The sequence below is a fragment of the Lutra lutra genome, chromosome 6, assembly GCF_902655055.1.
Source record: "Lutra lutra chromosome 6, mLutLut1.2, whole genome shotgun sequence".
In the NCBI taxonomy this organism is placed as follows: Eukaryota; Metazoa; Chordata; class Mammalia; order Carnivora; family Mustelidae; genus Lutra; species Lutra lutra.
In genome coordinates this window covers 76947783-76961193 of record NC_062283.1, presented here as the reverse complement: position 1 = coordinate 76961193, position 13411 = coordinate 76947783, and the positions used below count along the sequence as shown (strand labels likewise).

At 40.1% G+C, this 13411-nt stretch overlaps 1 protein-coding gene across 3 annotated transcripts in view; it reads right to left on the bottom strand.

Annotated features, from left to right (window-relative positions):
- NKAIN2 (sodium/potassium transporting ATPase interacting 2) overlaps window positions 1–13411 on the bottom strand; it is a 1050746-nt gene that overhangs the window by 18713 nt on the left and 1018622 nt on the right. For all 3 annotated transcript variants that reach the window (XR_007128249.1, XR_007128250.1, XM_047734702.1), the window contains one exon: window positions 10269–10329. Coding sequence is in view for 1 of the 3 variants with exons in the window: in XM_047734702.1 (XP_047590658.1) it covers window positions 10269–10329 (61 nt within the window). In the remaining 2 variants the exon portion in view is untranslated. The remainder of the gene's footprint in view (window positions 1–10268; window positions 10330–13411) is intronic.

The window sequence follows — 13411 nt, the reverse complement described above, 5'->3', positions numbered from 1 at the left end:
CCTTTATTACACCCCAGGAAAGGGTCCTCCTTTGTGCGGGTCTGAATATTGTTACCTCAACGTGATTCCTTAGAAACAAGGTCCCGGTCCTTCTGAACCAACAGAGGTCAGGGAACACATCAATTTTCTTCCCCTGCATTTTTGACTCGGGGACATGAAATTCTTGTAAAGATGATTATGGTGTGCATGTGTGCGCGCACGTACATGTGTGGGCATAAGTGGAAAGCAGTATGATACAATGGGGGAGGCATTGTGAGAAAAAGGGGAAAATAAGAAGTGACCTTTGAGGAATCAGATGCAACTTTCACCTGAACGTATGAAGTTAAAAATAAAGCTCATCTATTTTCCCTTCCGTGACCACAAGAGGGAGGAATTTAACAGAAGGTGAAAAGAGAGACCAGTAGTAGCAGCTAACGGGGAAGACAAGGTATGTTAAAACTGTATTTCTGATTTGTATTTCCCTGATGCCGAGTGATGTGGAGCACTTTTTCATGTGTCTGTTGGCCATCTGGATGTCTTCTTTGCAGAAATGTCTGTTCATGTCTTCTGCCCATTTCTTGATTGGATTATTTGTTCTTTGGGTGTTGAGTTTGCTAAGTTCTTTATAGATTTTGGACACTAACCCTTTATCTGATATGTCGTTTGCAAATATCTTCTCCCATTCTGTCAGTTGTCTTTTGGTTTTGTTAACTGTTTCCTTTGCTGTGCAAAAGCTTTTGATCTTGATAAAATCCCAATAGTTCATTTTTGCCCTTGCTTCCCTTGCTTTTGGCGATGTTCCTAGGAAGATGTTGCTGCGGCTGAGGTCGAAGAGGTTGTTGCCTGTGTTCTCCTCAAGGATTTTGATGGATTCCTTTCTCACATTGAGATCCTTCATCCATTTTGAGTCTATTTTCGTGTGTGGTGTAAGGAAATGATCCAATTTCATTTTTCTGCATGTGGCTGTCCAATTTTCCCAACACCATTTATTGAAGAGGCTGTCTTTTTTCCATTGGACATTCTTTCCTGCTTTGTCGAAGATTAGTTGACCATAGAGTTGAGGGTCTATTTCTGGGCTCTCTATTCTGTTCCATTGATCTATGTGTCTGTTTTTGTGCTAGTACCATGCTGTCTTGATGATGACAGCTTTGTAATAGATCTTGAAGTCCGGAATTGTGATGCCACCAACTTTGGCTTTCTTTTTCAATATTCCTTTGGCTATTCGAGGTCTTTTCTGGTTCCATATAAATTTTAGGATTATTTGTTCCATTTCTTTCAAAACCACAATGAGATATCACTTCACACCAGTCAGAATGGCTAAAATTAACAAGTCAGGAAATGACAGATGCTGGCGAGGATGCGGAGAAAGGGGAACCCTCCTACACTGTTGGTGGGAATGCAAGCTGGTGCAACCACTCTGGAAAACAGCATGGAGGTTCCTCAAATGTTGAAAATAGAACTACCCTATGACCCAGCAATTGCACTGCTGGGTATTTACCCTAAAGATACAAACGTAGTGATCCGAAGGGGCACGTGCACCCAAATGTTTATAGCAGCAATGTCTACAATGGCCAAACTATGGAAAGAACCTAGATGTCCATCAACAGACGAATGGATAAAGAAGATGTGGTATATATACACAATGGAATACTATGCAGCCATCAAAAGAAATGAAATCTTGCCATTTGCAACGACATGGATGGAACTAGAGGGTATCATGCTTAGCGAAATAAGTCAATCGGAGAAAGACAACTATCATATGATCTCCCTGATATGAGGGATAGGAGATGCAACATGGGAGGTTAAGGGGGTAGGAGAAGAGTAAATGAAACAAGATGGAATTGGGAGGGAGACAAACCATAAGTGACTCTTAATCTCACAAAACAAACTGAGGGTTGATGGGGGGAGGGGGGTTGGGAGGGAGGTGGGATTATGGACACTGGGGAGGGTATGTGCTATGGTGAGTGCTGTGAAGTGTGTAAACCTGGCAATTCACAGACCTGTACCCCTGGGGATAAAAATATATTATATGTTTATAAAAAATAAAATTAATTAAAAAAAAACTGTATTTCACTGGTAGGGAATGCTGTTGCCGCTGATAGAAACTTGCATGTGATTGACGGGAGGCATATGCCTATGTCAGCATTCATTTCAGGTGTTGATCATTTATTCAGTCTTTCCTTTTTACATATGGCGGCAAGTCTCCATCCCATCCTTTTCAGTCATTTGCTTAGAAAACGACGGAAGTGCTTTATTATAATTGATTATTCATTTACTTAAAATAAACTGGGGTCTAAGGAGATGTCCCATTCCTTACCAGTTTACAGAGAGTCCAAGAAGTGTTTGAGGAGAGCTGATTGGTTGATTCATTTATTTCCCAGATCTTATTGAGTCCTGCTCCGGGTTAGAGATGTGTTAGATGCTGAGGATACAGCAGTGGTCAAGACAGGTGTGGCTCCCGAGGGGCACTGGCTAATATTCCTGATCCTGAGGGAGTCCATATGTGCGGCACTGGTGTCACAAGTTCAGGAATAAGCTCAGGGACCTTGAGCAAGTCATCAAATCTTTATGGGTCGACAAAACTAAGGTGTTAAAAGAGTGGTCGACAACAGTTTTCCATCATTTTAAAATCTGCAGTGTTCCTAGTCCAAAAGAAATCTTAAGCAGAAACTTGTAAAAGTTGTAAAATTAAATAGAAGCCGAGCTTCTATGGTTTTGGGGGGTTGAGGAAGGAGCAAGGTGATGCCCTTTACCCTGGCCTCACTATGATTCTGTACAGCATAGGTAGCTATTAGAAATTTGGGACTCTAGGCCTTCATAATATGTGATGCTATTCAGAAATGCGGAAAGAAATGGCAAGTTTAGGTTTTGTGGGAGGCTAGCAGACGTGGACAAGATTATTTCACTCAGTCACCTTGAAAATCACAAAAGAAATGTTTTAAAAAGACAATAAAACAGTGCCATACTAACAATATATTATTCTCTCATTTGATTGCTTGAGTATGATACACCAAAAGTAAAACAGACACAACATTATCTTAACTCTGCCAATCTGATACCCAAGAACGCGGCACCTTTTTTGAACTGCTGATTGTCTACTCCTTAGGTTAGGTTTGAAGAGTGATTTATAAATAACAAGAAAGAAAGCTTAGATTACCAAACAGGCTGTATAGTGTGACCCTAAGTACCAGATACAAAGGAAGGAAAGGAAGGAAAGGGAAGAAAGAAAGATGATCCATAGATGACAGACAGACAATAGGAAGGGAGGGAGGGAGGAAGGGAAGGAAGAAAGGAGGGAGAGGAGAGGGAAGTGAGGGAAGAAGGAAGGAAGACTAGGAGCCATATAATACACTGAAATGTTAATGGAGAAACAGAATTTCAAATTGTGGGGTCATTCTAATTGTGTGTGTGTGTGTGTGTGTGTGTGTGTGTGCGTGTGTGCGTGTTGTTTGTATTTTCTATACATTCTGCAGTCAACTTACATTTCTTTATAAACAGGAAGAAACAAATATTTTTTATAAGGGTAGTACTCTTCCCTGCTGCCACTTCTGCCTCCCCCAAAAGTGGGAGTGTGTGTGATTGTGTTCAAAGAATTGCCTTCAAACTCAATGATCCTGACAAACTGGAAAAATGATCAAAACATACAGAATGGAGTTCAATATACACAAGTGTAGGCCAGCAGCCTTTAGAAGAAAAATCAAACAAAAATAACAGAAAATTATTAGCCTCAGAGAAGTGAATAATTTCCTGTGGTTTGCTTTTCAAATGAACGTTTCTATAAATTGATTGTGACTTTTATCCCAAGGCCGCTTGAATTTAGAGAATTCAGGACAGGTTTTTATGCATTTCTGCTTGGTTGGTGGGTTTATACTTGTGTGTATCTATAAGTTTAAACATCTAGAATTCATTTTTCAATATTTTTTTCAAAATAGGTCCCTTTAGGATATTATTATTATTTTTTAAAGATTTTATTTATTTATTTATTTAACAGACAGATCACAGGTAGGCAGAGAGGCAAGCAGAGAGAGAGACAGGAGGAAGCAGGCTCCCCGCGGAGCAGAGAGCCCGATGCGGGGCTCGATCCCAGGATCCTGGGATCATGACCTGAGCCGAAGGCAGAGGCTTTTAACCCACTGAACCATCCAGGCACCCCTAGGATATTATTTTTTAATGACATTCTGTATCTTTCTAGGGGTGATTTGAATATTTAGTAACACTTGAAAATATGTGAATCTCTTTTTGAAAAGATAGTGATTACTTAAGAGAAATGGATCCGTTTTCTAGAGGACTGATGTTTTGTTTTAGTTTAACTATTAAATAAAAGGTTTATGAGAAAATATAATAAAAATTGAGAAATCATATGATTTTTTTTTTCTATTCCGGATTGGTGCTATTTTCCATGGCTGCATGTCTTCCTTTTAATTGTCACATCTCACAGTGCTAACGAGGCTGAGAGGGAAGGTTTTCATTCTATCCCTGTAAGTGGACATCCAACTGTGGTGCAGGAGAGCTAGGGATTAGGTGAGAGAGGAGCTACACAGATCATAAAAGGCATCCCAGACTGAGAATCTCAGAACATTTCATTTCTTTCACAGAATATTGTAAAAGAGAACATGTAGGGGAGAATAGAAAGGACTGGAGGTCATAAGGAAAACGCAGCATGGTTGGCAACAGATGATACAGGGATGAGCCTCGCCACAAAGACAGTGCAGCAAGGGTCGCCCATTCTCCTGGAGAAAGTCTTTCCTCCTAAGAAATATCACTGCCTTTTCATGAACAAATATATAAAAGTATGTGGCAATGGTTTCCTCAATTGAATAGGGTTCAAGTGTCAAGGCACACCCTCTGGAGTAGGCTCCCAGGTTTTTTTTTCTGGCGAGGAGCTTCTCATCTGAAGGGAGATCACCCCATGCCAAGGCTCGGGGTGCTGACCGGGAACTCCTTAGAGAGCATGAAACCAGGGAGGTGGGTACTAGTACAGCCTGGAGCCTTTTATCCACATGTGTTTGATGGGCTGGGGGGCCACTGCTTGCCTCAGTCTATGCCCCTTAGGGACTGTCAAATGTCTGGGAGCCACATGGTGTGTGTGTGTGTGTGTGTGTGTTGATATGGAATGTTGGATCTGAAATCTGTTCCCCCCCCATTTATATGTTAAAGGCTTAACCCCGCAGTAGGATTGTATTTGGTAGGGTCTTTAAAAGAGGCAATTTATTTTATTTTATTTTATTTTAAAGATTTTATTTATTTATTTGACAGACAGAGATCACAAGTAGGCAGAGAGGCAGGCAGAGAGAGAGGAGGAAGCAGGCTCCCTGCTGAGCAGAGAGCCTGATGCGAGGCTGATCCCAGGACTCTGGGATCCTGACCTGAGCTGAAGGCAGAGGCTTTAACCCACTGAGCCACCCAGGTGCCCCAAGGCAATTAATTTTAAATGAGGCCATATGGGTGGGGCCTTAATCCAGTAGGACTGGTATCCTTATAAGAAGAAGGAGAGACAGGTCACCTGCGTGGCTCAGTTGGTTAAATGCCTGCCTCTGGCTCAGGTCATAATGCCAGGGTCCTGGGATTGAGTCCCTTGTTGGAATTTCCCACTCATAGGGGACTCTGCTTTTCCCTCTGTCCCTCCTCCATGTTTGCACACATGCTCTCTCTCTCTGTCTCAAATAAATAAATAAAAATCTAAAAAAAAAGAAGAAAAAGAGGAAGAGACGCCAGGGGTATGTCTACAGAGAGTGAAGGTCCTGTGAGGACAGAGTGAGAAGCCAGGACAGAGGCTTAAAGCAAACCTATCAATAATTTGATCTTGGACTTCTAGCATCAAGGACTGTGAGAAAATAAATTTGTGTTGTTTAAGCCACCCAGTCTGTGGTATTTTATTATTGCAGCCCTAGGCGACTACTATACGGGAGGGGGGGGTGCAGAGTCTCCCCCGTCTTCCTGCTCCCAGGAAGCAGCTCTGCTCCAAGGGCTGTCGCTGTCTCCAGGAAGGCACAGCAGATGGCAGTGCTGTCCTGTGCGTTTGCCCGCTGCCGGCCTGTCAGGCTGTGCCTCTGGCTTCCAGAACTGAAGGGCCGGAGATGTAAACTTCAAGGTCCAGGCTTTTTCACTGGAAACCAAAACACCTTTGTACTAAAGCATATCTACCGATCTTACCTATTTATCTCTCATCTCTCTACCTATCTGTTGAGCTGGGCTTCACAAAAGTAAATGAGATCCTGTTTGAAAGGAGAAATAAGGAAACAAATTCTCAGGCATTTGGTGTGCCTACGGTCTAATTCCCTCTAGCTCACTGATGACGGATGGCTATTTCATGCAGTGAAGTGGCAGAGTTCGCTTCTGGAACCTAAACCCTTTCCATAGTTTCCTTGGAGGCTTCTGGTCCTACAGCTCCCCGGCTCCCCTGGCGACTAAGACCTCAACATCAAAATGGAACACGTAGCTGGTCAGCTCTGTATTGACGTCAAGAATACCTTAGTTTTCCAGTTTCCAAAATTGGGTCCTTATCTCTTACTCTACTGCCTGTTTTCAGCAAAGTTATAGAACTAAAACTGTCCTCTGTTCTTCATGAGGCTCTTAGGAGTGAAAACTTGTCCAATTTGGCAAGCAGGTGGCTAGCACGGCCTCCTGACAGTCTGCTGCTAACTGAATGTTCCTTTGCAGATCCACAGCAGGTAAGAATGGACACGTCCCGAGCCCCCTTCTCTGTTTACACATACAATAAACTTCTCCCATACTTCAGGCCTTACTTTCTGAGAGCATTTATTCTTTTTTGCCAAGCCAGAATGTTTTTAAGAGATCAAAAGATTTTTCTCTAGAATATGATTACCAAAAATTAGACAGAAAGTTGCAACCTGAGGATTTAGGCAGTGTCTACAGGTGACCATACAGACAAATAATGGAAGCAAAAATACAAGGGAACTATCAATCCAAAACATCGTGTTCAACGAATACTCACAATTTACTCCTGTGTGTAAAGGACTACAGTAAATGAACTAGTCAGATACAGAACTGGCCCAAATGAGCATCTCCTCTGGGCTTGTTAGGGGTCCCACAAATATCTAAGGTAAGGATCAGTCTTTTTGGATATACAAATAGACGAGTAGTTCATGTAAACCACTGAGCAAAAAGACTAAATTGAAAAACTTGTTTATGAGGATTCTACTTGGGACTTGTATTAATAAAGGCAGGTAAGGGGCCATGGTTAAATTACACATAACGATATAAGCACTATTTTTGGAAGTTTTTGGAATTTTTTGGAAAATAGTTTATTAGATGCTTGAAATAGAAACCTAACCTTCCAAAAGATGTTTGTGACTTCATATCCTCTTGAATTTACATTGCTTTGGCCAAAACTTGACAGAGGTTGGAATTCCCTAAACTGAGTTCCTCAGCCTTCTAATTCTCTGGAATATTAGGATTTCTTACGAAGAAGTGTTCTGTGTTCAAATGTCAGGATATTAACTATACTTCTGATTTCTGTAACTTAATGCTTTCACATCTACAAAATGACCACTGGTTATTCCCAAGTCAACCCTGGCTTGCTTAAAACATCTGGAGAATTTAGGTGCCCCCAGACCATCTCCTCGCATAGTCACAGTAAACAAGGGTTCCAACTTAGCTAGCCAACCCTAAACCTGTTTATGCTGCCTTGCCTAGACCTGTTTATGCTGCCTTGCCTAGAGCTTTCTGAGGAAATCATAATAAAGGTGCTTGGCCAACAGTTCTGCCCTCTCTCTCTGCTTCATGACCCTTCCCAATGATCTTGTATGGTGCGCTGTGTTCTTCCTGGGGAACTGTGAGCATTATAAAACTGTAGAAATCTTTCTAGTTTCTTGCTTTGATTTGCATCTGGCCTCACCCAAGTAGTATGGTTAAAACAACATTGTAGATTAGGAAAAATCAAACATACTTTACCACAAAGCCCTTGGAGTTGTTAATATGTAAATGTACATCCTACATTTTTAGTATCAAACTTACTTGGCTTTGGAAACTTTCTGAGCAGTATATCTTATGGAACTGGCATTTCTGGGATCCCCTTTGGAAGGTACTCTTCTGGAGAGATACTGATTATCTGTCCAGGAGGTTTTGTGTGTCAGTATTTTCTGAAGATGAAAATGCACTGATATCATTGTAAAATAAAATCAAACATTATAGTTTAAGGAAAGCTCAATTCCCATATGAAATTTGGACTTGCCCTTCACCAAGGAGTTGGCACAAAGACACAAAATGATAATATTTGAATGAACTCACATAGGTTGTAGAGTCCATATATTTTAAAATGTATACATCTATTACCCTCCCTAATCTTTGAATAAGGCTTTTGTGCATAAGACAAATGCTTGTGAGATATCTTCTCATGTGCATTCATTAGGCATCTCAGTCTCGACCTGTCTAAACAGAACCAGTTGTCACATCCCCATTCTACTTTCCTCAAATGACATTTCCATTTATCCATTCATTCTTACCAGAAACCTAGGAATCTGTCAGTCCTTCTCTTACATGGTATGCATCCATCACCAAGGAACTACTTCCTTTTAGCATGTTTCTTACCAGATCTAGCTGCTCCATCTCTAATACAGAGATGTCCAGACCTTCATCATCTCATATCTCTCATTTTCAGGATGTCCTAACTAGACTCCCTTTCCCTCATTTTGTCCCTCATCAAAGACTTTCTTTCATGTTGATACCAATGTGATTTTTCTAAAGCACATTCCTGATTATGTTATTCATTTTTCATAAACTACCTGCCAGTTGATTTGCCGTCATGCTATGCAAAATGAAGTCCAAAGTCCTTACTCTGGCATGACCGTTTGTCTACTGACTCCCTCGTGCTCTCTTTTCTGATCTTCTCTGGAAATACAGATACAACTCAGTCATATTAATCTGGCAGCTCTGCCCCTAACATGGCAGACTGTGTTGTGTCATGGTACTTTATCATCTTTTGCCTCAGATCACCTTACTCTTATCAGTGACCCAACAATATCTATTCATCTTTGAAGATCACACTCAAGAGTGTCTTTCTTAATGAAACCATTCCTGGTTCCTGTCTCATCTCTCCACAATATACACTCTACAGAGTTTTGTTATACTTACATGTTCACATGTTTGTTTTTCCCTACTAGATGGTAAATTCCAGAGGTAAAATCTTGTGTATTACTAATCTTAAAATTTCCAAAGCCTGACATAACACTTGACATATTGATGAGTGTTACACAAATGCTGTTTTTAGTGACAGGACCATCATTTCTTTTAACACACAAAATAACAAAATATGTGCTGTGTATTCCTGATTTTACATCATGTATTACTATGATTGAAAAAGTACCTCCTCTAAATTAATCACCTGATACTGCTTCCTCCTTTCTAGTATGATTGGAAAGTGAAGAAGAAACACATATTTCTCTTTGGAATTTTTCCTCAAATTTTCCTTTGCAGAGCAATAGATCTCATCCTTTGTCTTGAAATCCCAATCATTATGAATATTTTTAGAAACCAGAAAAAAGAAAAAAGATGCCCAGCTCTAATTTTTTCCTCAGAGTAAATATAGCTGCCTAGGAAACTATCCATGATAGTACCATGAGCATAGAAGTATTTTTCCAGTCCTCCCATTTCAGATCCTTAGCGGGGCCAGGAAGGAGTGAAATCTTCCATCTGCCATGTTTAGAAGATTCAAACACAGTGGAACCACTTGGAGGCTTGGAAGAGGGTATCGGCATCTAAACTCTGGATTAACCAATAGGCCTCAATGCTGAGACTCTGACAGAGAGTTACAGCTATTTGCATCAAATTGTAGGAACAAAAAGGAAATATGAACATTTGGTTTCCTGAAAACACATTTCTTGAATTAATCTGAGGTCAGTTCTTGAAAATTTTAGGAACTATTCCAAATTGTTGATTGCTGAGAATTTTAGTCCTGGGTGAAGCTGATTAGGTATCAATAATCAATAAGGGTTTATAAAAAGAAAGGAGTCAAATTAACCACACTTAGAAACCATTTCCATCTTCAATTTCCTCTTTATTCTCTACTAGAATTGTTATGAGAGAAACACTTCTTTAAAAAATACCTTTAATGAAATGAAAGTAACATGTTTTCAAAATGGGTGCTTCTCCATTTTTTCAATATGCTGGATCTTTTATGAAAACACTTTAGTCCGATGGATACAAAAGGCTTATTCCCTGTTCCAAAGATGTGTTGGAGGATATTGTCTGAGAAGTAGGAAGGCTAGGTAGGAGGCAGTAAAGGAGATGCTTTGAACTTGAAAGAAACAGAATAGGGCTTTAATACTTACAGCTGTCCTCTTCTTCAGTTATACATTTCACAACATAACAGGCGTAGATGAACCCTGCCAGCTGAAACAAAACAAAGATGCTTTAGACAGGAGGCAAAGGCAGCGGACTGGACCTCCCTGGGGGAGTGGCTTTCCAAAGGCAGGCAGTTGGTGACTAGCTAGATACAGTGTTCCAAAATGATGGTCCCTCATACTGAATCTTGACTCTGTTGTGGATTCTTGATTCAAGTGATGTCTACCTTCCTTGTAAATCTGTACATCGCTCCTTTTTCTCTGAGCTGCGTTTATGTGTAAGATTTGTTAACTGCCAGGCAATCTAAAACAAGTGATTTTAGGTACAGGAGAAAAAGTTATGGTCACTTATTAATGGGATAACATTTGCACTTGTGCCAATCAACTTCTAATTAACTTTCGTTAGCCAAGAGCCTTAGATCCTAAAATTGGACTCTCACCGACTATTAGAAAAATGTTTTGAGGGATAAATATTAAGATTTTGTGGTATGCTGCACGGATGCTTTGTAAGTAAGAAAAGCCCTTATTTAGACCTGTACCAGGAACCAGAGCATATGAAACACGATTAGGATGACATGTTACAGAGAAGCAACGGGGTGGATACCTGTAGCTAAGACCTGTCACGATGCATTGAATTTGGGATGGCACACATCACATTATCCTTTCTGAAACATTCTGCACAAAGGTCTCTATGGTCGGAGAAGTCCTTGCTCACTGAAATTATTAAGGAGCACAGCGAAGTTCCTTGATATTTAGCCCCTCACATGGAGTGGTTTTGTATTTCTTCATATCATTGTAATATTTATTTAGTGAAATTGTGAGTGCTGGTGAAAATATGAAAACTTATATAATTTCCAGATAGTGGCATTTTTCCCAAAATATTCTTGCTTGGGGGAATCCTTAAAGGATGGAACAGTGATGAAGATTATTCTCAATGACATTTCAGGAAGGCATTGATCTGGATGAGAACTGACCATATATGTCAATAGTTGGGACACTATTTGGCCTGGGGAAGGGAACATCAGGAAATCCTGCAGTCTTCCAGCAGGAAGCTAAGGTAGGGCAAGAAGGAGATGCTGTGAGAAGCCCAATGAAGTTGTTTTTCATTAGCTGACAGATCTCTCTGGAAGATGTGAGTGGAACACTTTAAGCGAGAGGGTACGCTGATAGGTATTTAATGAGCGTAGTATTGTCTGGAGACAAAGAGGGGTCCGGTTAAAAGAGGAACTTTAGAAAATCTCTAATATTGGATTTGAGGGAGAAAAGCATATTCTGGCAGATTCTAGCTCTCTTCCAAAGAGAACCAGCTTGGGATAAAACAGTGGTGACCCTGCTTAGGGGAGGATGGATGAGGAAGAAGACCCCTGCAAAATAATTTTCAAGGGCTTTTGTTTCTACATCCTGGTTGAGTGGGAATGTGAACTCCTGTCCTTTTCCACCCCCTGAATGTAGTTTCTGAAGCAGTACACATAATGGAGAGCTACGTAAGAAACCACTAATATATTAAGTTAGTTTTCTTAAAAAACAAACAAACAAAACATATCTTAGAAAAATCATCAAAATCAGCATTTTTCTCTTTAAATTATATGTTGCTATGGGCAATAAAAAAGTGGTAGTAAGAACTCTTTCCTTATAGGATAGAATCATCAGGATTGTTGTTTTTACAGGCTTATGTTTAGAGGACAAGGTGGAATTAGAGATTTGGCTTCAGCTAAGGTTTTTTTGATCAAACAAAATGACATAGTAATTTGAAATTTTCATAGGTACTGGAAAAATAGGCAATACTAACACTTCTTAATCTTTGATCCACCAGGATCATGAAAATGCTCTAATCATGGAGTGAGTTGGTCCCTGGGTACTCTGTCTCTAGTGTTTGCATCTGACTGTGGCTAGTTAAAGAGGCTGTGGCTTTGGTTAAATCCCCTGGGTACTGCCTTTGCAGCTCCTTTCCTTCCTCCGTTGGAAGTCCTGACCATCCTTGGCTAAATGCTCTCCATTTATCAATAATTTATCTCTTCTTTTCAGTTTTAAATACTTACTACTTGAATTATCTATGAAGCAACCTTTTCCCAGTCACAAACTTTTCTTTTGATTTTCACTCATCACTTCATTACTTCTAAATGAAAGTCTAGGTAGAGAGCCTTGATAAATTCTGAGATTCAGGGCCAATAAATTTAAACTTCTCATTAAAGTGTCACTAGATCCTGGATTATTAAGTGTACTAGTCTCCCAGAATGCAGCCAGGCACTGTATTCTGCTTACCAGTGATCTTTTAATTGTGTTCGGTTGCATTCTTTAACTATCAGGGGAGTGCCTTTGATATAAAAGTAAATCCTGCTGCATTTCATTACAAAAGCTTGCTGATTAAGAGAACTTTAGCTTTTAAATTGGTCACCTCTAAATACAAATGGAAATTAGTTTCCCCCCAATTAATCAAGACTCATAAGCCTTTGTTATCTTACATGTTTCCTATACCACAGAAATTTATAATTTAATTTTTACTCCATAGCAATTTATAAAGTTTACCTACAGAAAGAGGCTTCAAATCATTCGTAACAACTCTGAATGCTTCTTATAATGTGTAACTCCTATAATTGCTACGTGGGTTGCAAAGACAAACTAAGCCAGAGTTTCTCAACCTTGGCACCATTGACATCTGGGTTGGGTAATACTTTCTTGTAGGGTTTGTTGTGAATTATAGGATGCTTAAGCAGTAACAGCCTACAATCAATCCGGTTGACAACTGAGACAATCTCAAATGTCTGCAGACATTACCACATGTCCCTTAAAGGACGAAATTTCCCCAAGTTAGAGCCACTGTTTTAGATGCAGTCCTATCTTCAAGGAATGTGCAATTCTGTGGCTGGTATATGCATATAATTATAATGTGAGGTAGATTAAGGTAAGTGTTATGAGGAAGGGAGACGACTGAATGCGTACTTAGTGACAAACAGTAAACTGCATATTTTCATGCATTAGCTCACTAATTCCCACAACCACCATTGGAAGAATGTCATATGTATTTTTGTGGGGGAGAGATGATGGATCTTGCTTTTCTGGAGTATGTTCATCAAGTGGGAGAGGTGTGGGTTGTGTTCAGAGAAAAGCCTGTAGTTGGATCTGAGAATTTG